Here is a 25,779-nt window from a genome sequence, read left to right on the forward strand (position 1 = left end):
CCTAAGTGGCATAACTTCATTTAAACTACATACATGTGAAATTTATATATACATAATTTTAAGTAAACATGAAATAATATGATTCCATATGACCTTTTCAAGCAGCTTTAGTATCATTTATCCCTCCTTTCCCTCTGAATTGCCTTCTTTCTCCCATCCCTTGTTCAGTCCCCTCCCTCATTTTTCCATTACCCCCTTCATATCATCTGTGGTGAAAGCCTTTAATCCTAGTGCTTGAAAGGCAAAGACAGGTGGATTTCTTTGAGTTCAAGTCCAGTCTGGTTTACATAGTGCAAGTTACAGGCTAGCTATGGCTGCATAGGAAGACATTGGAATCGGGGAGGAGGCATTGTTTTTTAACATGGACAACCAATAATTCACTACTCCTACATTACTCTTCATGGCTTCCTCATTCAAGGTGGATATCAAGATATCATATGAGTGTGAGACTCCTTCTGGGGTGTCAGTTCTGTGTCCTTGCTATATTTCTGTTATGATTTCACATTGTATTACTTAGCACACATTTATAATAAATGCTGTTACTAGCAGATAGTGAGCATTATCTGAACTATCTTAATTTAGTATGTCTGGATTATCTTTAACATTTGTATTTTTAGAGACAAAAGCATGCTATAAAACAACATGATTCAAAACCAGCATATTTTGTATGATAAATAAAACAATTTTGATTTTTCAATTAAAAATAAAAGGGGACAGTTAAAATATACTCATATACATATAATATATATCGAATGTAATTTTTCTTGGGATTGCATTGGAAATGTAGAAGAATTTGGGAATTTTCAGATTAGTTTTATTTAATTTCTAGTCATCAGAGATTATTTATTACAATGTCAACTTATTATTATTTCTTTTATCTTTGAGACTTTCATTGTTTTATATTGACTCACTAATAAAGATATTTCCAGGGTAAATTCATTGTTAGGGATTAATCTAGAATTGGCATTTTTCAAAAGAGTGATAACATTCATTTCAGGATATTTACCGAAGCAGAGAACTCTGTTCTATGTAATAGTTCTGGCTGTGCTAGAATTTGCTCTGTAGACCAGGCTGGTCTCAAACTCACATACATCATCTTGTCTCTGCCCCCTAGTGCTGGGATTAAAGGCATGGGCCAACACTGTCCAGCTCTTTATAGATATTCTTACATAAAGTTTTCTGTTTAAACATGAATGGTCTTTTTTTAAGATTGTTTCCTCTGCCAACTTACTTATATGTGCTTTCAATAAATATGCCTCTAATTGCTTTGTAGGTGGCAAAATGCTGATCAGTGAAAGAGCCTATTGCTGGCCAAGAGGAATTGCTCGAAGTAGATCTGAAGGAAATTTGGTTGACATGGAAGCCTCGAAACTCTCAAAAAATCATAATATTACAGGTACAAGAATTTCTAATATGGTAATGTTTCTGTGTAATTAAGTCAAATCATTTCCTTTACATATGGAATGTTTGCCTCTAAAGAGTGTTATAGAAGATTTACAAAATGATCAACTACAAGTGCTATCATAAATAGAATATCATTAAAGATAAATATTTCCTTAAGAAAGGACACTAATAGAGGCTAGAGAAATGTCTAGATGGGTAATATCCTTGCCACTTCAGCATGAAGACAAGGATTTATTTTGCCTATATACATTAAAAGTCAGGCATGGCAGATACCTGGAGCTTATTGCCCATCAAGTGTAGCTAATCTGTGAGCTCCAGGTTCAATGAGAAACCTTCTCAAAAAATAAGGTGAACTCCAGCAGAGGGAGACACCTGATATTGACTTCTGGCCTCCACATATAAATGTAATTGTATGTACACTCCCCCACACCCAATGCACCACACACACATGCACCACACACACACACACACACACACACACACACACACACACACACACACACACACACGTATACACACACATGCACCACACACAAATGTACCACACACACATTTATACACATATACATACATGTACCACACACACAAATGCACCACACACACATGTACACAGACATACATACATGTACCACACACACATGCACATACACAAATAAATAAAGCATACTCACATATTATATCATAAAGAGGCACAAATTCATTAATAAATGAATAGTATGTCCTGCAAATATTGTAAACTTGAGGGGAATGGAGACATTCAGGGACTGAAGCAGCATAGTAATCTTCGCAGAGCAGAATCCAATTAACCTTGATACTCAAGGAGGTTTAAAAAATGAGTTTTTGAGAGAGTTTGGGGTATATGGATTGAGGATGGATGATTGTCCCGCCCGCTATATGTTCTCGCCGGCAAGAAACATACAGGACACTCGGATCCTTCTGCAGGAAAGCTTTAATGCATCTTGAGAGTGGGAGAGCATAAGCTTACCAGAGCGGAGACCCGGAACCAAGAATCCCGTTCCTTAATAAAGGCCGGCAAGCAGCCGCCTGGGATGTGTTACCCTATGAATGGCTTCAGCTCCTCAGGCCAAATGAGCCACGGGATAGGCAGAGATCAAAGGAATGGAAATTACCCAGCGCCTGTGAAGTAATTTACATTTGGTGTCTGCAGGCACCATCATTGTAATGGAGAATGCAGGAACGGCTCCCTACATATCCCCCTTTTTTTATTAATTAATGATAAGGCTTTATATTTTTACAAGCAAATAGGTCACCCATATGTTGAGGGATAGAGGCAGAGGTTGTACCTTCCCAAATCAAACATTAAGACTGTGTACAAGAGTCGCCATCAGGCTGTTAGCTTGACCCGAAGCACTCTCTACCTGTCCTCTGCCGTTTTTCTGGGAAAGGGAGGCTGGGGCAGGCAACCCTTATGCAGGACAACATACCTCCCAGAAAAGCCTGCATACTAGGCAACTCTGTGCGATGCCTTTGCTCAACACCCTCATGGGCTGCTCAAACTAGACACTCTACCCTGTGCAATGAGCCTAGGCTCCGGGTGTGCAAGAGCTGTCTGGCCGGCGGCCTATTGCTTAAGCATAGTTAGCCAAATAAACGCTTGGGCGATAACCATTTTGTCTCTCTAAGTTTTGAGCCTAGAGCTTACATACCAGCCAGAGGAGTAACACCAATCCGCAAAACGGCTGCATCAAACAATCCCACCCCCACCCCTTTCTCTCCGTCAAGGACAGGAGTTAATCTGGATAACAATAGCGGCTCTCAACTCCCGGGGAGAGGGTGGAGTTCCGACTTTTGAAGGTCCGAAGGGGCTCTTCGGGTGAGTCTTTCTGGGATCCACAGAGGATTTTCTTCATTCTGTGGAAAAACACAATAGTTCCCCTGGATCTTATGAGAATAGGATCCAGGCCTCTCCAAAGATCAGTTAAGATATCTTTCCATTTTACCAATTCTTTTGACCTTTTCTCCTATTTTCTCTCCCTCCTTTTTTGTTTCTTTTTTACCTAGCTGAGCTGTTTCCTCTAAAACTTTATCTCTTGAGCTTTCAGAGTCATCAGAGCTATCAAGATTTAAAGCTTTAAACTTATTTACAGAATCATCTAACAAATTATTCACTCCCTTGTCATTAGACATCCCGGGAGGTCCTTTTTCCTTACACACTCCCTTGTCAGTAGACATCCCGGGAGGTCCTTTTTCCTTATATTTTATTGTTGGGCGCGCCCCATCTCTCACTACATTCGGTTTCTGATATGTTGCTACAACAGTGAGAAAGGTCAAAATAGCTCCTAGTAAAAGCACAGAAGCCTCTATATTAACCTCCCAAAATTCCCAAGCCAAAGTCCAGAAAAAACATACCTCTCCGAATTTACCACCCTGCAGTTCTGAATCCGCCCCGTTAGAGGGGTCTCCGAGGTGCCGGAGATGTTAACAAGTTCCCGGGTTTCGGCACCAGATGTCCCGCGCGCTATATGTTCTCGCCGGCAAGAAACATACAGGACACTCGGATCCTTCTGCAGGAAAGCTTTAATGCATCTTGAGAGTGGGAGAGCATAAGCTTACCAGAGCGGAGACCCCGAACCAAGAATCCCGTTCCTTAATAAAGGCTGGCAAGCAGCCGCCTGGGACGTGTTACCCTATGAATGGCTTCAGCTCCTCAGGCCAAATGAGCCACGGGATAGGCAGAGATCAAAGGAATGGAAATTACCCAGCGCCTGTGAAGTAATTTACATTTGGTGTCTGCAGGCACCATCATTGTAATGGAGAATGCAGGAACGGCTCCCTACAGATGATAGTAGGAGAAATACTATTTCTGTATTTCAAAGTCCATCTTATACCTTTTAAAAAGTAGCATAACTAACTTAAAGCAAAATAAAAGTTCTATGAATATTAGGGAAAAAAGTAACTCAGTTGTCCATTGTGGCTTTCATTGACCCTAAAGCCATATCATATGCTCAAAGTCCTCATGTATGTGACTAGGAGTTTCTATGAAAGAGCCAAACAAAAGCCACTCTAAACATAAAATGACCTTGATGTCATGGGATGTTTTAAGAATGTTATTATGTGCTTTTCAAGCCCTTTCCAGAGAAATAAAGTGTTTCTGTTTCTAGTGGCATCCCATATTTTATCATTAAAATCTCTCAAAAAGTCCAGTGAATTCCTGCAGGCAGTAATTTCACTGTCAGTCTGTTTTTTTTTTAATGTGTCTTTCACATATCTACAAAATATAATGTTAAATTTATTAATACAATGTTACCAGAAAATAAATAATGGTAACTTTAACTTAGAAGATTGTTTTGAAAACTATTTCAGGCATGTATGGATATGTTTGATATCCCTTGATATTTTGAAAAGAAAGACATCAAATTAATTTTTTTGATATGAAACCAACAGCTCAGTTTTTAGAAAAATCTGGATGATTGCTATTTTTTCAGAAGTTTCTTTTAGGCAAATGAGACATAAAATAATAAAGTATAACTTTATGTAAGTATAAGTAAATGTGTTAAGTATATTAATAGTGTATTGTTATATGTAGTTATCTACTGTACTCAGCAGTCATTTACTTTATATTTCATGATACCTTAAGATAATATTAATGTAACTGTACTCAAAATAACAGTATAAAATTCCCCTTTCCTCATTATAAACAAATTGACATTACTAACTACTGAGCTTATAGTGGACAGCAGCATCAAAAATCAATACTTAAAGTAAGTTTTGAATTTTTAAGGTATGAATAAATTAATCATTGTTTTATCTCAGACTCTCACTTCCTTTTTTGCTTTGTTTTTGTTTAAACAACAAGCATGCCAAGGGCCAGGCTTGCCTCACAACTGGCCAGAAGCTTCTACTCACCATGGTGATAGTGTTGCCAAAGCTACAAATCCATTCTGGAATGAGCTGTCTGCCTCAAACCCATTTCTGGATGACATCACTCAGCTAAGAAATAACCAAAAGAGAGATAATAAGTCCATTTTGAAGGAAGATCCTTTTCTTTTTTTAAGGCAAATTGAAACAGGGAATTCTTTTGATTCCTCTGGTGATGAACTTGACATAGATCAAGTGCTTAGGCCATCTTCCTCAAGGAAGTCGGGAAGATCTAAGAGTGTTTCAGAACTCCTGGACATGTTACATGATACAACACATACTCATCAAAGTATGCATATCTCTGACCAGATCCTAATACAAGACTTAGAATGGCTTCAAAATGACCGAGAAGCATACAAAATGGCTTGGCTAAGTCAACGTCAGCTGGCCCGATCTTGCCTAGATCTGAATATGATTAATCAGAGTCCCGGGTGGGCTCAAACACAAATTGCAGAGAGCATTGCAGTTTGTAAATTAAATCACCAAGGAGGGTCAGTCCAGTTACCCGAATCAGATATCACTGTTCATGTACCCCAAGGACACATAGCTGTAGGAGAATTCCAGGAGGTATCTCTGAGAGCATTTCTGGATCCTCCACCAAAGCTGAACCATGATCACTCCTGTACTGTAAGCCCTCTGTTGGAAATCAGGTTAAGCAACCTCAAGACCATGGGAGCTATTATGCTGGAGATGAAAATTGGAGCAGAAGTAAAAACAGATCCTCTGAGCCAAGTCATGACAAAAATGGTGTGTTTACACAGCCAGAGCAGAGAAGGCCCTTTCCAAGCAATAAACAATTGCTATTTCTACAAAGACACCATCCAAGCAAAGTTTATGGATCTGAGTCAGATAATGTACATAATCGTAGCTGTACAAGCTAAGGCCATTCAGCCACCAGCTACTACTGTTTGGGATTACATTCACAAAACCACCTCCATTGGAATTTATGGACCCAAATATATCCATCCAAGTTTTACTGCTGTTTTCACAGTTTGTGGACACAACTATATGCCAGGAAAGTTTACAGTCTCTGACATTAGAAAGGGTAGAAAACACACATCTCCAGTAGTATTCCATCTCTGGGGGAAGCATTCATTTTTACTTGACAAGCCACAAGATTTAATTATTTCAGCTTTTTCATGTGACCCTGATTTTGAAGTAAAGTTAGAGAAAGAAAGGAAAATAATTGCACAAAGGCAATTGGAAGCAGGTGCAGTAGTTCATCAACAAGTTTTCTTTTCTTCAGTTGACCACAGAGAGATGCACTTGTTTGTTTTCCGGGTTCATGTGGAGCTTCCCAATGGAAAACCAATCACACAATTCTTTGTCACTTCACCTGATCCAGCCCCAAACCTAAAACGGCTCTCACATCTGCAGAGCTATTTCCAGAAGGAGAGAGAAGGCAAGAAAGTGCCTTTGTTATCAACAGGGCTTGCTTACTACCCTACTTTCCAAGATAAAAAAGTGACCTTTACCAATTATGGGGTAACACTGAAGACAGTATTGAGGCAAAGAAAGATTGAATACTTACTTGAGTATTTAAAGGGAGATATAATTGCCCTTCTTGGAGAAGGCACTGTAAGATCCATTGGACAATCCAAGGTGAAAGAATGGTATGTAGGGGTACTTCGGGGTAAGATCGGACTTGTGCATTGCAAAAATGTCAAGGTGATTTCCAAAGAACAAGTAATGTCTTTGTCTGATAGTATTTTGACAACCAAGAATCTTTTGGAGCAAATTGCCTTGCCATTTAAAAATCTGACATATATATATTCTGTTGTATTGACCCTGGTGTCAGAAAACATTCATGACTGGAAAGTTTTAGCTAATGTCCTGGGATACTCACATCTGGCACAGGAAGATTTTGATCAAATTGAAGCAGACAAGGAACCAGAAAGGGTTTCTTATATTGTTAAGAAGTTAAAGGAAGATTGCCACGAAGACAGAAGTACCAGGAAGTTTCTTTATGAACTAATTGTGGTGAGTATTGACTGATCATAATAATTCATTTTAGAGAACTTCATTAACTTGATATTTATAACAAACATAAGAGGTGAAATGAAAAACTAGTAGTCTCAAATACATTGAAGTCCCTGAACAAAAAATAGGGAGCTTTTCCTACAAGGTCATAATGTTGGATTCATTATTTGATAGTCAATCATGATTTTCTCAGAAAATATGTCTGTAAGGATCATTTTTAAAGAGAGTTTGAAGGTTGTATATTTGTTGGACCTTTTCTTTTAAATTTTTAGAGATTAATTTTTCTATTCTCAAATATTTAGACAGCCCTTCAAATATCATAGGAGCTCCAAAACATGAAAGTCAAGAAAACAGACAAACAAAAATACCTGGCCTTATAGAGGCTCATTTTTCAATGTTTATTTTCTTCAAACACATAAGTATTATCCATTATTTCATCAGTTTAATGTTCCTCTGTAAGTAATACTTCATGACCCAACAGTGATTCTGATAATAATGTATTTAATATTCTAATATAATTCTCCAGGGTCAACTGTTTTCAGCATGTAGTTACCCAAGTTAAAAGCCTTGTGGAGAATTATAAATAATTGGATTTAAAATAGAAATCCAATGTTATAGTAACAATATATCATCAAGATGACATTTTGAGTTTTTGAGGCAAGGTTTCTCTATGTAGCTTTAGAGCCTATCCTGGCACTCACTCTGTAGACCAGGCTGGCTTTGAACTTACAGAGATCCACCTGCTTCTGCCTCCCAATTAAGATGACATTTTAAAAGAAGATTCAAATATGAATGTCTGAATGTAGCTAATGCATTCTAAATGCAAGATGCTAACGCTGCCTTCAAATAATGTGTGGAGGGGTGGCATGAAATATTTTTGTAAGTACATGTTAGGAAGTGCACTGTCTAGTTGGTGAGTAGATAGTTTTATTATGAGATGCTGTGTTCTCAGTGGCTGTGGGCCTAGATGACTGAATACTAGAAGCTTTGCTATTCAGTATAAGCTATACATTCATTTTGTAATAGCTTCTTTTTGTAACTCAGATATTCAACACAGACTCAAAAACTATAAACATAATGTAATTCTCTTTTCTTAGTAGCTGAAAATAAGTTATCTAAGCCTCATGATCTGAAAATTCAGGCCGTATCATACTTGTAGTTTGGAGAGGGCATAATAAATCATAGAATGCCTTGATTAGACAATGCTGATAGAGACCCATTCAAGAGAGTGGGCCCTAATAAACCCAAAAGCTAACACTAAGCCTCGGTGGTGCCATCAAGACATCCTTCTAAAATAAGCTTAGGCTTGCCATCTGTTAACAAAGCAATTGATCCTATTATGGTATAGTGTTGTGTCTTCAAGCATCCTTGGTGTTATATATAAATTTTTCTTGCACTGTGTCTTGATGGACCAAGTTGAGAAGTAAAGAGTTACTACTTTTGTCTACTTAATATGTAACATTTCTGAAATCCCTTCAGCATGTGGTTTTGTCTTAGTTCTAGAAGATGAGGCAGAATGGTATTGTCTCCGTTTCCATTATGCAAAGCATTGCAATAGTATAGCAAATACTTCTTATGAAATTGTACCCTGCCAGGGTAAAGCCATGCTACAGAAACTCAAGTTTACTTCACAGGCCTGCTCACCTGGTATTGCTTCTCACCGGGGGCACCACTGATCAGTATAAAAAGAGGGGTCAATAGAACTTGTGTCTAGAGTTCATGAACTGTCCTTTTAACTGTAGATCTTATGGAGATAAACATAGTAGATTTTAATTGGTGACTTCTTAAATTAATTTAACCTTATTTATTGTTTCATATGGATAGATAAAACTCCTAGGTACCCTTACATAATAAAGAACTGCCAAGCATGTTTACAGATTTATTTGCATATATACATATGAATATATTCATATTTTAAAAATATACTTTAAGAATCAAAGAAACTCTTAGACTTGACTGAAACAAATAGAGGGAAAGTTCAAGTGTGCAAAAACGAAGGAAAGGAGTCTGGTAGCATGCCATTTTCACATTGTAGGAGTTTTCCTTTATTACCTTGTGGTTTATGTTAACAGAATCATATTAGTATTGATGGAGGCAGATGTTTTAAATTCAGAAATGTCTGTAGCCTTGTTCAGAATTAAAGGAGCATCATGTATTTATTGAATAAACATGATTCCAGGAAAAATTTAAGTCACATTTTGCTGAAATGGATCTGTGTTAATCCTCTGGTAAGGCAAGGAATAAGCCTTTGGTGCTGATAAAAGGATTGATACTGTTCTATTAACAATTAAAGGCATTAAGACATCTATTAGCAAAGTGGTTTAACCATGATCCCATAGTTAACTACTGAGGCTATACTAACACTCCCCTACTTTTAGTATATATGGTAACTGTGGTTACTTGTTGAATTTTCTTGAATATAAATCACTGTTCTGAGTTTAAAAACCTCAACTGTATGTGTGATGGGGAAAGGGATTCTGATTTCTAGACTACATAATGCAAATTACAGTTTAAAGGAAAAAGTCAATGAGTTGTTTCTAAGCATGATGAATACTTGCTGCCGCAGGCTCTGCTAAAAATGGATTGTCAAGCGTTAGTGGCTCGTCTTATCCAAGAGGCTGTTATTCTGACCTCAGCTGTTAAGCTTGGAAGAGGCTGGAGGGAACTTGCTGAGAAGTCTGCAGGACTCACTAAGCATCAGATGCAGGCATATGAAATTCCTTACCGAGGAAAATCTGGAGAAGTTTCAGCTGAGGTGAGATTTTCATATGTTCCATTCAATGGTAACAAACTATAGCCAAGCAGAGAAAATATAATTTAGTCTTCTCCATATTCATCAATTAATTGGAGGAACATTCAGGGAGATCTACTAAGTGAAGTTACTATCTGGGTAATCCTGCTGGAAATGTCCGAAATATATATACTGTACTTGTAGAAAATGCATTTCTATTTCTCTTTTTAAATTTCATATTAACATGGCTTTTGATCAAATTTATCCATTAAATTGGGACAGCGAGGACAGAGGCTACAAGAATTTAAGCAGGTACTTTTTGGAGTTGAGTCAACTCACAGAAGATATGCTTAATCATTTGTAACAAGTAATAAGTGCTTGATGATGAATGCTAGGAGTTGGAAATGACTGACAGAGATATCAAATTCTAAGAACAGTAAGAATTATAAATATCATACACAGAATGAAAGCATTTAATACAGAGATATTTATCACAAGACCTACTTGTATCAACAGTATTATTACATGGATTCTGCTAGGCACATAACATATATGTATTTCTTCAGATTGCCAGAAAAGTAATGTGATCCAATTTTTATCGAATTATATAAACATATATTCCAGTAATAAGTATATGTTAGGTCCCCTGCATCTTTCAGCAAGTTAAAACATTTTCAAGGCATTTAAGTTAAGGCCAATATTCTCTGTTTTGAGATGGAGACATTATACCACAATATACATGTTCTGTGTCATTTTGGGTCATAGAGGGATGGATATATATGTTTTTCTAAGACAGGGTTTCACTGTGTAACAGCCCTAGCTGCCCTGGAACACTTAGAGATCCCACTGCCTCTGTCTCTCAAGTGCTGGGAGGCCTTTGCCACAACCCCTGGCCATAGAGATGGATATTTACTTTTGAAATTCTTCTTCTTACTATGAAGCAACAATTCTGTTGGGTAAACAGGTTGCAGTCTTTCCAAGAGTTCAGTCAGTCAAGTCAGTCAACTTCTTCCAGCTGTAGCAGGTATCAGCTGGACAGATGCGGAATCTCTGAAACCCAGCTCACAAATGAGCACTTCTAAACAAAATCTATCCAGCAGCCAGGGACTGGACACATGTGTCCCACTTACAAGCTACACTTATCTCAAACCTAGAGGGAAATTGAAGCCTATCAATGAACAGATTCTAGTGTGAACATAGCACACAAGATGGACACAAGTGTTCTCTGAGTGAGTTGAAACATCAGGAACCTTGGAGGAGAAAAGAGTATAGTGAGAATGGTGCTGTTGTGGTCCTGGCATTTTCATCAATCAATTAAAAAGTTGTCTAATTGAAAGCTACTCTTCTTTTGTCTATGATAGGGCCTTGCTTTTAAGAGTTTTGGTTAGACTTACTGGAGAGCTGTTTGTTCTGTCAGCCTTCCTAAGTAAGCATCTGGATTCCCTTTAATTATGTTCATTGTTTGTCTTCCCTTAAATGTTGATGAAGGCTAACACACAGCCTATTTTTCCATTATTTACTTTCACACAGCCCAAATCCTAAGTGACTAAGTCTGTGTTTGAGGCTGATAAAATCTCAGAAGCATAAAGGAAAGCCCCTAGATGTTTTCTAGAGGCAACAGTTCAATTCATTGCAACTAATACTAACAACCAGTTATCTGACCCATGTTATCACTTAGGGAAACTCAAAGACATTTTGGACTGAAGTTATCCCAAAATCCCTATATCGAATTTTACCTGTTTGACCACTTAATGGCATAATTTATGCTAATTTCCACATCCCTAAAATGTTGGTAGAGTTTTGTTTTGTTTTTTCTCCTTGGAAAAAGATGGCTCTTAAACACATGGATTTGACAAGTCAGTTAGTTCTGAGTGAGGGTGCAGTAGTAAAGAACTGGCTTTGGGGTAAGGAAACACCAATTTAGTGTTCCCTTGCTGTGCTGTCTTTGTTTCTTTCATGTCATTTACTCTGACATATGATCCATGGGGCCTGAGCCCCTGGTATAATTTTTTCTTCTGGGACACAAGAACCTGGGTTCTCCCAGGACTCAGCTTGACATCTATGGCATTTTGCTGCTTCCAAAATATGCCTGATCATCTTCATCAAGCCTCAGACTGATTGAAGAATGGGGATACTGAATGCACTTTTCCTGTGTATTTTAGTGCTTTTGACCATTTAGTGTTCTTTGCCAAGTGAAGGAAATATCTTTGGAGAATTCTGGGAATGTCACTTTTGAAAATAAGCACTTCCTTAATTTATATTTTAAGTTACAACTACTACATTAAAGCAAAAACTGTACTGTTTAGAACCAATCATATGCATATAAGCAAAACACATTTTAAAAGTTATTTTATAAGGGTTTTTTTTTTTTTTTTTTTTGGTTTTTCTAGAAACAGGGTTTCTCTCTATTGCTTTGGAAGTTGTCCTGGAACTCTTTCTGTAGACCAGGCTGGTCTGGAACTCACAGAAATCCACCTGCCTTTGCCTCCCAAGAGCTGGGATTAAAGGCATGAGCCACCAATGCCTGGCATTTTATAAGGTTTTCAAAGACTTATTTTGTTTTATATGTATGGATGTTTTGCCTGTATGTATGTCTGTGCACCATATTCTTGTTTAGTGCCTGTGGAGGATAGATTTGATATCAGATTCCCTGGAACTGGAGTTACAAATAGTTGTCAACTTCTATTTTGTACAACACTTCCGCAGTATAGGGCGAGGGGCTTGAGGATTTAAATAAAGACAAGACAGCAGGTCTTTCTTGCAGGGAGAATGCTCCTTTATTCCAACAATAGTGGGGGCTTATATACCAGTCAGCAGGGATGGTGGAAAACTACCCAGGTAATAAGTTCAGGTTCCCAGGCCCCTCAGGCAATCTGAATGGGTGAATAACAGGATAACAGGAACTTGCACTCAGGCCCTCAAGAACGGAAGAAAACAAGTTTACCTGCCAGGTAAACTCCTAGTCACAAGCTGGTCAGCAGACTCCTATGGGGGAAGGGCCCAACACTATTTGGGTGCTGAGAGTTGAAAATGCATCCTGTATTAGAGAAGTCAGTTATCTTAACTGCTGAACCATCTCTTCAGCCCATGCAAAACACATTTTAAGTAATATGTTTCTTTCTGAGAATGTTTATAGTATACAAAAATGTAAGTAATTTCATTTTTTTTCTGTGAAAGTTAGCATTAAATTTCTTTTAGTTTTTCTGAGGATATTTAAAGATTTAATTTAAAAATACAAGAATAAATAAAATACTAGAAAAATAGCACAATTTTTTTTTCCATTGTCAAGGCCCGTTTATTGATTTATCCAAGGAGTTTTTATAGAGAAAGGAGGAAGCAGAGAAAAAGGAAGTGGGGGGAGGGATGAGTTAATTGTTCTCAGGCAGGTATTCTGAATCTCCTGTGTTTATCTCAGGCACTAACTAAGGAAATGGGGGAGGGGATAGGTGTTAGTTGCTTCTCAGTCAGGTATCCGGAATCTCCTGTGGTAAGCTAGACTTTCTGGCATCTAACTAGGTATGGGGTCGCCAAGGCTGGCTTCTGACATCTCCCCCTACTAAGTATAATAAAATGGAGCGTCTGGCTTAGGCTACGTGATGGGCACCCGCATCCAGGACCCTATGTTTTATGATATTGTCATTTATATGACAGTGAGGGGTAGCACAATTTTTAAAGTCTGATTTTATAGAAAAAAAGCTGGAGATTTCAAATCTAACATATACCTAGGCCTGAAGCAGATCCTCAGTCAGCCTTCTAGAGATTATTGGCAAATTTGATAATAATTTCTCTGTGACTCTCTTCCACGGGTTATTTCTCTAGCAATAACGATTAGGCTCCTACTTTCCTATTTGCTGAAGATCCTAAAGTTTCATTTTACACTTTATATTACCTCTGCCCACTTAACTCCGGATAGTTCCTTTGGTATGCCACACTGGGACACTGTCTCCATGGAGACACAATGAAGCTAAGATTGTGTTTTTCATCTCTGACACTATCCAAATGTAGAACAATACAGTCAGCCAGGTGTAATGCAATTCTCTTTGCAGTCACCTCTTAGTGAAAGTCTAATTCTATTTGGTGCCCTCTAGAAACAGTCTTTGTTTTCCCTCCTTTTCTGATTTACATCTGGGGTTCTCAAAGCATTTTATCCTATATGTAGATTAAAAATGAGAATGTAGGACTGTCATGATCTCTTGCTAGAAAAAGAATTATTATGCAAGCATAAGGACCTCAGTTAGGTTTCCAGTGCCTACTTTAAAGTCAAGCATAGAGGTGGAAATAGGGAGACCTGGTTGGTATGTTCAGCCAATGAGAGACGCTGTCTCAAAAAACTAGGTTAGGGGATTGGAGAAATGGTTGAGTGTGTTAAGAGTGCTTGCTGCACAAATATGGGACTATGAACTCAGATCTCAGCACTCATATAAAAAGCTGGATATGGCCAGGCAGCTTTGTCTGCCTGTAATCTCGGAGATGCAAGGAAAAAGGAATCATTGGTGCTTGCTTTCTGGCAAACAAGCTCCAAGTTGAATGAGAGACTTTGTCTTAAAGGAGTAAGTAAAAGAGTGTGCATGAGCCTAATCCTCTCCCTCCAATGACTATAAACCAACACACACACACACACACACACACACACACACACACACACGAGAGAGAGAGAGAGAGAGAGAGAGAGAGAGAGAGAGAGAGAGAGAGGTTTGTTCTTTGGCCTTTTTGTTTCTATGTACACACACAACGTTGGGTAGGAGAGTTATAATTTTCAAATAGCTAATTCTATCAATTTTTATAAGTGAATGAAAGGTTTTATATAGAATCCAGCCCAATTGTCTTTTCCTTCAGTGTTTTATTCATCTACACACTTAGTAGATTTCCTGGGTCAATCAGTTGTTACTTAACATTGGCTCAGAAACTTCAAAGCACACAGAAGTAAAATAGATGTTTTTCTTTTACAATCTAATGTTTACATTATTTTGAAATTAGAGTGAACTGTTAATTTTTAAATAAAAAAAAATTTTGAAGAAGCTTCATTACTGAGTTACATCCCCACCCAGAAGTACATGATAACATGAAATGAAAATAGCCATGTCAGTCAATATGAGAATTTTCGTCACACATCTCATTACACACAACATCTCATTACACACAACAAGCAGCAAGGAAGGCATCCTCTTTCTTACACACATGTACCCTGAGTATTAATGCACTTATGTGACATCCAGAGTGACATGGGTGTGACAGAGTGACAGCGTTTGGAATCTTGTTTGTCTTCCTCATGTTCCTAACACTAATCTAGAAAGAAGGTAAACGTTAACAGAACTGACTAAGCAGAGATCAAAATGATCAGGAGAACTCAGGAGATGCTGCCTAAAACCAAAGAACCAGTGGTATTTCAGTTACTGAGAGGACCTGGAGTGGACTTTTGTTAGCAGTAAGGTGTAGAGAGCACTGATGAGAAATGATGTGTGGAGGAGAGGGATGTAGCATTTCACTTGCTGGAATCCAGAGGCTAGAGTCGGGGTTTTGTTTTTGTCTTTGTTTTTTGTTTATTTTGTTTTTGAGAGATAGGGTTTCTCTGTGTAACAGCCTTAGCTGTCTTAGAACCAGCTCTGTAGGCCAAGATGGCCTTGAACTCACAGAGAATTCCCTGATTCTGCCTCCTGAGTGGTGGGCTTAAAGGCATGCAGCACACCAACCAGCAGCAAGACTCTTCAGGTGAAGCTCCTTTGCCTGGATTCCTGTTCCATTAGTCCATTCATTAGTTACCGTGACTCTGGACAAGTTACTTGGCTTTTCTAAGAGTTTTAAAACTGAGTCATAACCATGGAACTATATATCTAAACACCTGAAAAACTATATTTTCAGGTGTTTAGATGGTAAGATGAAATAGCATAGACAAAATATTTGTGATATTTGATGACAATTGTCATTATGAAACACATAGTATCTATTATTTTGTTGAAGAGAAGAGTTAGATTTGACAAATAAATAAACTTGAGTGAGTTTCTGGAAAATGGAATAAAATGCAACTATTTTTTAGTAATATGACTGAGAAAGAATGCAGGTAAGGAAAAATGTCAGCAATGATTTCAAGGTTTCTGTGCTGAGAAAATAATAGGGTATTAACACAAGGAAAAATGAGAAAAAATCTTGGCCGATCAGCTTTTCCTTATGGGCTTAACATTTAATTTTCCTTGGGAAATATCTCTGACAAAAGGTACAAGGGATGTCCTTGGACTATTAAAGTGATCCTGTTCACAGCACAACTTCAGACCTTTGTTCATATAGGTGGTCTATTGTTCCCTTATTTATCTGAGCCTTGACCTGTTGCAGCCTTGCTATGTAAATTTTTGTTGTTTCTCAGTGATATATACATTTATTCTTTCTTAAAGGGAAACATAGTCTATGGAAAGTCACCTACCAGTGACAGAATGTATAGAATATCCTCTCAGACCTTTTTGGTGTTATAACTAGAGACTGCACAATCATATATTTTTGCCATTTTTTTTGAGACAGGGTCACATAGAATTTGGTCATGGACTCACTACACAGTTTCGAATGACCTTGGACTTACGGTCTCTCAGCTCCCACCTGCAGGCATGGGTCCCCATACATGTTTATGTGATGGTGGAGACTGAGCTCATAGCCAAGCTGATAACCAAGCATTCTATCAATTAAGCTATACATTCCCCAGGCCTAATTTTAAGTTTTCTTAATCAAGTCTGTTATTAGAGGGAAAGTGATCTGTAATTTTAGAAAACCAGCTAAGCATAAGACCCAACAGCGGTGTTTGTAAAAACCACTTGGTAATAAAATAAATCTCTGGTGATCCTTTAGTAAAATAATGCTGGAGTTTTAACTCAGGGACTTAGATTTTTGTCTGCATATGTAGTAATTACCTGTGACAAAGCACCTAATGTGTGTGAGGAAATTTTTATAGCTGTTGCTTCTTGTGCTTGGTGGTACTTTAAGACATCTTGTACACTTCAGTTTATTTGACAGCAGGAAAAGATACAAGCTCAGAGAAAAATTCATAGCTTAATAAAGAATGTGTACTACTCAGTCAAGAGGCTGACTTCCAAAGGAGCATGTGCACCTTGCCTTCATAGTACCTAGAATTTGGTTTAATATACACACAGTAAAGAATGGATTGAAGAATCTTAATTTTTCCAAACTTTGACATTTAGATGTCTCTTATTTGTGTGAGGGGTGAGAAGAGTTATTAGGGAGAAGGCAAAAAGGGGTCATCCTAACTAGGAATTGGTGAGAATGGCTTATCCTAACTAGGAATTGGTGAGAATGGCGTACCCAGCAGGTTTCTGTCTCATGCTGAACTGATTTGAACAGATGACTTGAAAGAAGTGGGTCCACCATAATTGTCTGGTTCATGATTAATTCAGAATTCATAACTGATTATTCTCATAGCAAACATAGTTGGCTACCCTGAGACCAAGATTTCTCTTTTTTCCAGGAGAATCTTTTGTGGTGATATATTGTTCATAATTTAATAAAGCCACTAGAGTTCAAAATGCAAAGCTAGCCACAGACATAGAGTCAGGCAGTGATGATACACACGTTTAACTCTACCAGCCACACTAGTTAGCAATAGAATCTGGGCAGTGGTGGCACACACCTTTAATCCCAGGACTGAGGAGACAATGGCAGATGGATCTCTGAGTGTTCAAGGCCACTGAAGTTTACATTAGAGTGAATCAGTCTAAAAGAGAAACAGCTCACACAAAGGAGATCTTAGCACTTGGGATCCCATGAGTTTAATTCCAGCTCCAGAATGGTATGTAAGATAGGAGTGGGGCATTCAGTATTCAGTCTCAAAGATTATATTCTCCAGCCACACTGAAGACATGATAGCCCTTTCAGCCTGAGGTAGAGGTAAGAGCTGCTGGCTGGATGCTTTGTTTCCCTGATCTTCAGCTTGAACTCCAATATCTGTCTCTGGGGTTTTATTATTCATGTTACAATCTTATATCAAATTTTAACCATTCACTGTATCTCTATTGAGGAAGTAGGATGCCCTAGAGGAGTTAGCTTTTTTTCTCTTCTGAAGACGCCACCTGTTTTAAACATTATTTACATATTTACTAATCAGAGATGGCATAAGGCCTACCTGGATATTGTAAATGATGTGCTGAACACAGAGCACATATAATAACCATTAGGAAGGGAAACATGCCTCAAAACTTCTGTAGCTAATGGTACTTAAAATGAAATGCTGCTTCTATAATTTTATGACATAGGAGTAGGTGGATTATTAATCATCTAATGTGGCAAAATGCAATTATCCAAAGATAATTAAAATCAATTACGTTCTTTATGCTATTTCTATTTTATGAGTTAAAACAAAAGACAGACAGGAGTGCTCAGTTCTGAATTGCTCCCGATCTTGCTGCATTTTGTCATCAGGTGCATTATCTTGGCTTCCAGGAATAAGTGCTCTAAAATGGTGAAACTTTATTGTTCTTGTCTCTATTGCTGTTTCATTTCATTTGAAATCCCATGTTTCATCGTCATTGCTCCCTTATTTTATTGTGTCTGCTAATACTGAGAAGGTAAACTAAGGGAAAGACATTTCTCTCATACATGTGCTGGGACTTTGGAAAATCACTTAATAGACTAAATGTTTTGCTGCTTCTCTGTGTATATAGACAGGGAAGCTCATGGAAGAAAAATTAAGAGTGCTATGCTTCCATTAGCCTCATGTTTTCTATTCCAGGATTAGCCCATACTGCCAGGAAGTTAACATTAAGAATTCTAAGGTGGTAGGAGATGGCTAAGTGGGTAAAGACTTTGACCATAAGGCTGAGAAACACAGTTCTTAGCTGAACTTCAGCTTCCAGGTAAATCCCAGGTGGGTATGTCAGCTGCCTAAAACCTTACAGTTACAAAGTAGAAGGGGGAATCCCTGGAGCAAGCTGATTAGCTAGACTAGGTGAATGGGTGAGAGAACTCTTGTCTTCATGTACAAAGTTGGAACCGTTGATCTCAACTTCTGGCTTCCATATACAAGTGTGCATGTGCATGCATACCCCACACAGGGACACATGCACACAAATGCACATCACATATACATATACACAGAAGAGGAAATCTGAGAGTGGAGGATACTTATTGGGATGCCTTATTGAAGAAACAAGACTTGGAAATTATTATACACAATTTATAGCTTAAAAATTCAAATCTCAAACTGAACTATCAAATAAGCAATGGAACCTGGATATGACAATGGGACTCTGGCACTAAAATCCACATTCCTTCCTTACAGCATATCACTCCCCATATAATGGCAATATCATGTCTTTGGCAGGAGAGGTGGCTCATCAGTTAAGACTATTGGCTGTTCTTGAAGAGTGATGGGTTTAGCTCTCAGCACCCACATAATGGCTCATAACCACTTATAACCCCAGTTCCATGGAATCTAAAACCCTCTTCTGGTTGACATGTATGCATATACACAAAACGAAATAAAACCTTAAAAGAGAGTCATGCCTTTCTCACATTGATTGATACAAGTCAGTTGAGAGGTACTTTTTGCAATTAATTACCAAGTTTTGTCATTATCCATTGTATTAATGTTTGTCCAACTGTCTGCCTTTTTCTGATATCTAAGCACCATGCTTATTCTTCATTTTATGCTTTTCTGTAACTAAAATTCTTGTAGGGACATGTATTCAGGAATCTTGACTTAACAATTAAAATAATTAGTGGGATAATGTGTATTTACCATATTTATTCTATGTATGATAGTATTTCTCTACCATCTGGGTTGAAAGCCACTAGTGATTTTGTATGTACCAAATCAGATTTTATACTGAAGAAATAGGCAGACTTAGTTTGTTGTATTGAAGAAAAAACCCTGGATAGAAAATCCCATTCATATTTTAGTTCAAATCAGGAAGGTAGTCTATGCCCTTTGTGTTTCCATCCTAATACCTCATACCCATTTCTGTCTGGATAATGTTAGACTTCAGGGGTCATCAAATGAGTTTAAGGCAATATCTTTCTTTGTATTTCTGACTAATTTAGGTACTCCTGGGAGTTTTCTTTGTATTTTCAGAAGACTCACATAGAGAGCAAACATCACCAGTCAATCCATGGTTCTCTGAATTTCCGGTTCGGGCTGCACTATTTTGTGCTCTGTACGGACTAATGTTGAGGGATTAGTAGTACTCCATGCAAGTGCATGGAGGGCTGTAGGTCCTAATTTATGTATCACCTGAGTATATTTCCAGTCTCCTAACAGCACAGATTGATTCACATCTGAACACCACTTGGGGCTTATCTGTATATGCTAAATTACCATGATGCAGCAAGGCACACCATGCAGAGTTTGTGTGCCTGGGAAAGTCAGTGGGGTGGGTTAACTTACCATGAGTCTAAAAGCACTTGTATATGCAACATAGAAAAGAACTCTGAAATCACCCATTTGAAATCCCCAACAGATAACTACGGTTTATGGTATTTTATCTTCTGTGCTATCATCTTTTACTCAGTTACTGCCTATTGTAAATATTTCCAAAAACATTTCTTTTTCCAACACAATCACAAAAGGATATAGAACAGTCTGATGGGCTCTTAAATATACATAACAATACATACCATAAGCAATACACGACAAATTGAAAAGTATTATCCCTGATAGTTGAACATTAGTGACTGGGTGGATTCAGTACAAAATATAAGTTCAGAGCATGTACAGATAGGAAAAATACACACAGATAAACCTACTTTTTTAGTGCATCTCTTCGTCTAAGCACTGATAGTTGAGATAGCACCTAACCTAAGCTTCTATTAATGTGGCTCAATTTGTCTTCCTTGCTGAACTGCCTCTAGTAACAACACCTGTAGTGTGAGTAGTTTGTGTTCAAGAGAGACCTCCAGGAAAGAGGTCTGGCCTTATTTCAGCAGTAGAAGATACAATCTCCTATAACCAGGGTTGGTGATGGTAAAGCTTATATACAAAACCCCAAGGCAGTGAATCTCAACCTTCCTAATGCTGTGGTCCTTTAATAGAGTTCCTCATGTTATGTTGACCCCAACCATAAAATTATTTTTGTTGCTGCTTCATGACTGTAGTTTTGCTACCCTTATGAATTGTAATGTATAAATCTGTATTTTCCAGTAGTCTGTGGGTGGGGAGGGCTATGACCCACAGGCTGAGAACTGCTGCTCCGAGAACTTCTGCTTCTGTGTCATATACCTTACTATGGCATAACTTTGATAATTACACTTCATTTTCTATTTTGCAGAAACAGCTTTTGCAAAAGAGGTAAAGGAATGAGGGTTCAGTATCCTCAGAGATGCCAACTTGGACAACTAATATGACATTACCCTTTGATCTTTTTTATGTAGACTGAAGCAAATCATAATGGTATCACTTAGAGATTTAATTCTTCCCTCTTCACTTATAGACTATATGGGTGATAGTGGAGGCAAGTGGAAAACATTAATATCCAGTTACATGGAATGTTGACGTTAATGGAGGCACCATTTTAAGAAAACAATTCTATGTAATATTAAGCTCAAAGTCTGTGCGTTTATCATTTTAAAAGTGGTAGAATTACAAATAGATCAATTTGGTGAGCTCAAATAAGTAGCGAGTACTACTGTTTGCAGTCCAAATATTCTAATCAGGTTTGACCTTGGGTTTCTCCATGTACTTTATGAGGCTACTCTTGGCATATGTTGTTCCTCTAAAGTCTTTTTGAAGTGTTGGGTACTCTGGCATTTTTCGAATATCTTCCCAGTCTTTATCTGCAGGAAACCCTATGACACTAAATATCTGATCTAGTCAATCATGATGCAAAGGATTGCTTGTTTTTATATCTTCCTGATGGCTCTGAAGTCAATAATTCAGCAAAAATGCAGCCTATCGCCCATATATCAATGACCTTTGTACAATGCCTGGCACTGAGTAAAAGTTCTGGAGACCAATACCAAAATGTCACAACCACTGGATCCAAATTGGCGAGTGGCTTTAGAGGAGAATTGAATAGAATAAATTTATGTTAACCTGTTTATATGTCTGTATTCTTCCATTTGTCTCATTTGGGTTGCCTTTGTCTTCATTCCTTCTGAGCCTGTTGCCTTGGTAACCATCATGTACTTGCTTGTATGTGAAGCTCTCCTTTGACGTACATTTATTTCTATGGAAACAGTGATGTCATTGGTGTGGGCAGGTGCTCAGGGGAAGTAAAGTAAAAATACATAGAATGTTGATCTTTCTCTGGTCATAAAATGTACTATGAAAGTAAGTTTATCAGTTAAAGTACTATATTTTTGTTTTTATTTTGTTTTGATCATTAAGTTACAGTTTTCCTTAGGTATAATTTTGCTGGAATAGAATGAATGAATTAAAAGTGCTAAACATATTTGATAGCACATTGTTATGATATGGTATTACAACAATAAATCTTTCCGCCAAGCTGCCTAAGCCCTGCTGTCACGTGGGCGCTTTCTGCCAGGCCACTCAAGTTCTGCCCGCCACCACATTAAGGTCCCAAGTAACACACAGAGACTTATATTAGGTACAAATGCTGCTTGGCCAATGACTAGGATTTCTCATCTGCTGGCTCAGTCTTAATTATCATAAATCTATATATTTTATAAAACTTATTGGACACCAGCTGAAGTGTTCTGTCTTTCTGGGCTCACATGGTGACTCTGCACTTTCTCCTACCTTTCTTGGAATCCTCCTTGACTCCTAGCCCCACCTATCTTGTTTTCCTATTGGCCAACAGTACTTTATTTATCAACCAATAAGACAAACATATACACAGAAGGACTTCCCCCATCAGTAGTATCATAAAACTTAACACAAATACATATATGTAACAAACTTTAATCTTAAAAGTCAGAGAATTAAAAGTTTATCCCAATAGTATTTGTTATTATAAGGAAAATACGGTTCACGGATGGAGAGAGAGCTCAGCTGTTAAGAGCATTGCCTGCCCTTCAAAAGGTCCTGAGTTCACTTCCCAGCAACCACATGGTGGCTCACAACACCATGAGCTCACATGGTGGCTCATCTGTAATGAGATTTGGTGCCCTCTTCTGGCCTGCAGGCACACATGCAGGCTGAACACGGCACACATAATAAATAAATAAATAAATAAATAAATCTTAAAAAATTACGATGCTGACAAGATGGCTCAGTAGATAAAGGGGCTTGCTATGAAGCTTAACAACTAAGTTTCACCCCTGGGACCCACCTGGTAGGAGATAACTTACTCCATCAAGTTATCCTCTGAATTCCACACACATCTATGGCATATGTTCACCCCCACACACAAAATAAATAAATTCATAAATGATAAAATGTAAAAGTTTAATTATGAAAGGAATTTTATATTAGCGTAAGGCAATGTACACTAAACAGTGGATCAAGAAGAAATTCCATTCCTATAACCATTATATTTTAAAATATATGATATGGTATTACAACAATATTACACACTCTAATTTTAGAAACTAAATATAAGAAATGATTATTTTTCTACATCAAAAATTCACATAATAAGCATTACATTTTATTTAAGTCTTTAACATTTTAAAATGTCTCCATTTCTGTCTCTCTCTCTGTTATTAACTTCAGTCTGTTTTCCTTTTTTATAGACAATGTGGAAACCCGCCTATGATTTTCTCTATGCATGGAGTGCTCACTATGGAAATAGCTACAGAGATGTGTTACAAGACCTTCAATCAGCTTTGGACAGAATGAAAAACCCAGTCACCAAACGGTGGAGAGACTTAACTGGAACTTTAATACTAGTAAATTCTTTAGAGGTTTTGAGAGTAACTGCTTTCTCTACTTCTCAGGAAATATAGAGTGAAGCAGGCTTGGAGAGCAAGGAAAATGGTAAGGGGAAAGTGTGTGTGTGTGTGTGTGTGTGTGTGTGTGTGTGTGTGTGTGTGTGTGCGCGCAGAGAGAGAGAGAGAGAGAGAGAGAGGGGGGATAAACTCATAAAAATGTCTTACTTTCTTTGTGTTTGGAAAACCATATTTTACCTTGAGAAACAAAGCCTGGAACTCTTACCAAGATTGGATTTTGTAGTTAAACCTCTTTTTGTATGTGGTGCAAAGGCAAACAATAAAATGCTCTGTTACTGAGAAGGAAAGAAAAGCCCTTCTCTCTTCTTCAACGTTCATTCAGTTTTCTAAAGTTAAAACACAAGAGTGTTCAAATAAACTGGAAGCTTTAACATGGGCAGCAATCATGAGGCAAGGAAATAGGAGCAGTGCAGATGCTTTGACCCCTCAAAGGCTGCATGTCTTCTGTACATATCTGTATTCTTCAGTGCAGTCAGTCAGTCAGCACTGCTCCAGTGTTCTATGTGCAGAAATCAAGGGTGGCAAAGGATCCACAAGGCTAGTATAAAGCAGGTTTTCTGCCTTAAAAAACATTCGAATTTTTGAAAAATCATACCACATAGCAAAATAATAAAAAGAAAAAAGAAAAATGCATACTGAGAAATGAAGCCTGCTCCTCTTTTTCAACATCTCTTGAATACTTACCGGAAAATATGACACCATCAGAAAAAACATCTTCGAACATGGACTAAGAATTTTCATCAGCTTCCTTCAGCATCATGGGACTATATGTTATCTTTCCTAATTTGAAGTTTTTGCCAATGATCAGAATAAAAAATGATTCTATAACCATCAGGGGTATTTAATACTGTTATTACAAATAATTACTATCACCAAAACACTTTCAGTCCTAAAATACTGACATCTTGTGTGTGTACTCACATGAAGATATTCTCTCTCTCTCTCTCTCTCTCTCTCTCTCTCTCTCTCTCTCTCTCTCTCTCTCTCTCTCTGCTCTCTCTCTGTGTGTGTGTGTGTGTGTGTGTGAGAGAGAGAGAGAGAGAGAGAGAGAGAGAGAGAGAGAGAGAGAGAACATATCCCAGAGTGTATTACAAAGCTTGTGGAAGACAAGCCTAATGTGAGACCTTGAGTCAGTGTAAATGTTAATGATTGGCAGAGTTGACAAAAGTTGTCTCTGTCCAGTAATTCCATGGGTGCCAATGTTTACATGCTTGGACCTTCCTTTACTTATTGTATTTCTCTTAAGGGAGAGTGAATCTAATGATAGGCATACAGGTGCTTGAGATGAGGAAGAATGCATGATTCCTGGAGTAAGTGTTGTTAATGATAGGGATGGGCAATAAAATGACATCATTAAATGTAAAATGACATCTACAGTGGCAGCTGCAGTGGAGAAACTGTGGTGCTGAGATAAAGGCTATCATATGAATGGGGAAGAGATTAGATTCAGCAAGATTGCCTGAAAAACAAATGATAAGCCTAGCATTGTACCTGATATTGGCAGGGTTAGAGGGGTGGGAGCTAGAAATCAGTGGATGCTTCAGACAGTGGACAGCTCAGATTTGAAGGGGGCAGAGGGACAGGGTGATGAGTAAAAGGACAGGGTAAAGAGGTAAGAGGTAAAAGTGAAAGGACAAGAGTGAGGGTAGAGGGGGAGGAGGCTACATTCAGGCTACTGAAACCTTTAGGATTTAGGAAACAATGATATACCTCAAGGGTAATTTGGATGAATTGAATAAAGTGTGTGTATGTGCGTGCGTGCGTGCGTGCGTGCGTGCGTGCGTGCGTGCGTGCGTGCGTGTGTGTGTGTGTGTATTTCTGAATAAAACATGTCCATTTGGCTAAAAACTAAAAGCACAATCATTTTAGAGCTTTTAATACTCCCACCCCTAAGATATATGATATGCTGGCCAAGGTAATTTGAACTAGTGTTTAGAACAATCTTA

At 38.0% G+C, this 25,779-nt stretch overlaps 1 protein-coding gene across 1 annotated transcript; it reads left to right on the forward strand.

Moving 5' to 3' along the window:
* Positions 1 to 1,281: 1,281 nt before the first annotated feature.
* Macc1 (MET transcriptional regulator MACC1) lies at positions 1,282 to 23,860 on the forward strand. Its single transcript, XM_027416416.2, has 4 exons — positions 1,282 to 1,396; positions 5,222 to 7,263; positions 9,830 to 10,018; positions 23,618 to 23,860. Exons 1-4 carry the CDS (start codon positions 1,282 to 1,284, stop codon positions 23,828 to 23,830), a joined length of 2,559 nt encoding a protein of 852 aa, XP_027272217.1. The 3' UTR covers positions 23,831 to 23,860.
* The last annotated feature ends 1,919 nt before the right edge of the window (positions 23,861 to 25,779 follow it).

Source organism: Cricetulus griseus, chromosome 5 (genome assembly GCF_003668045.3).
Source record: "Cricetulus griseus strain 17A/GY chromosome 5, alternate assembly CriGri-PICRH-1.0, whole genome shotgun sequence".
Lineage (NCBI taxonomy): Eukaryota > Metazoa > Chordata > Mammalia > Rodentia > Cricetidae > Cricetulus > Cricetulus griseus.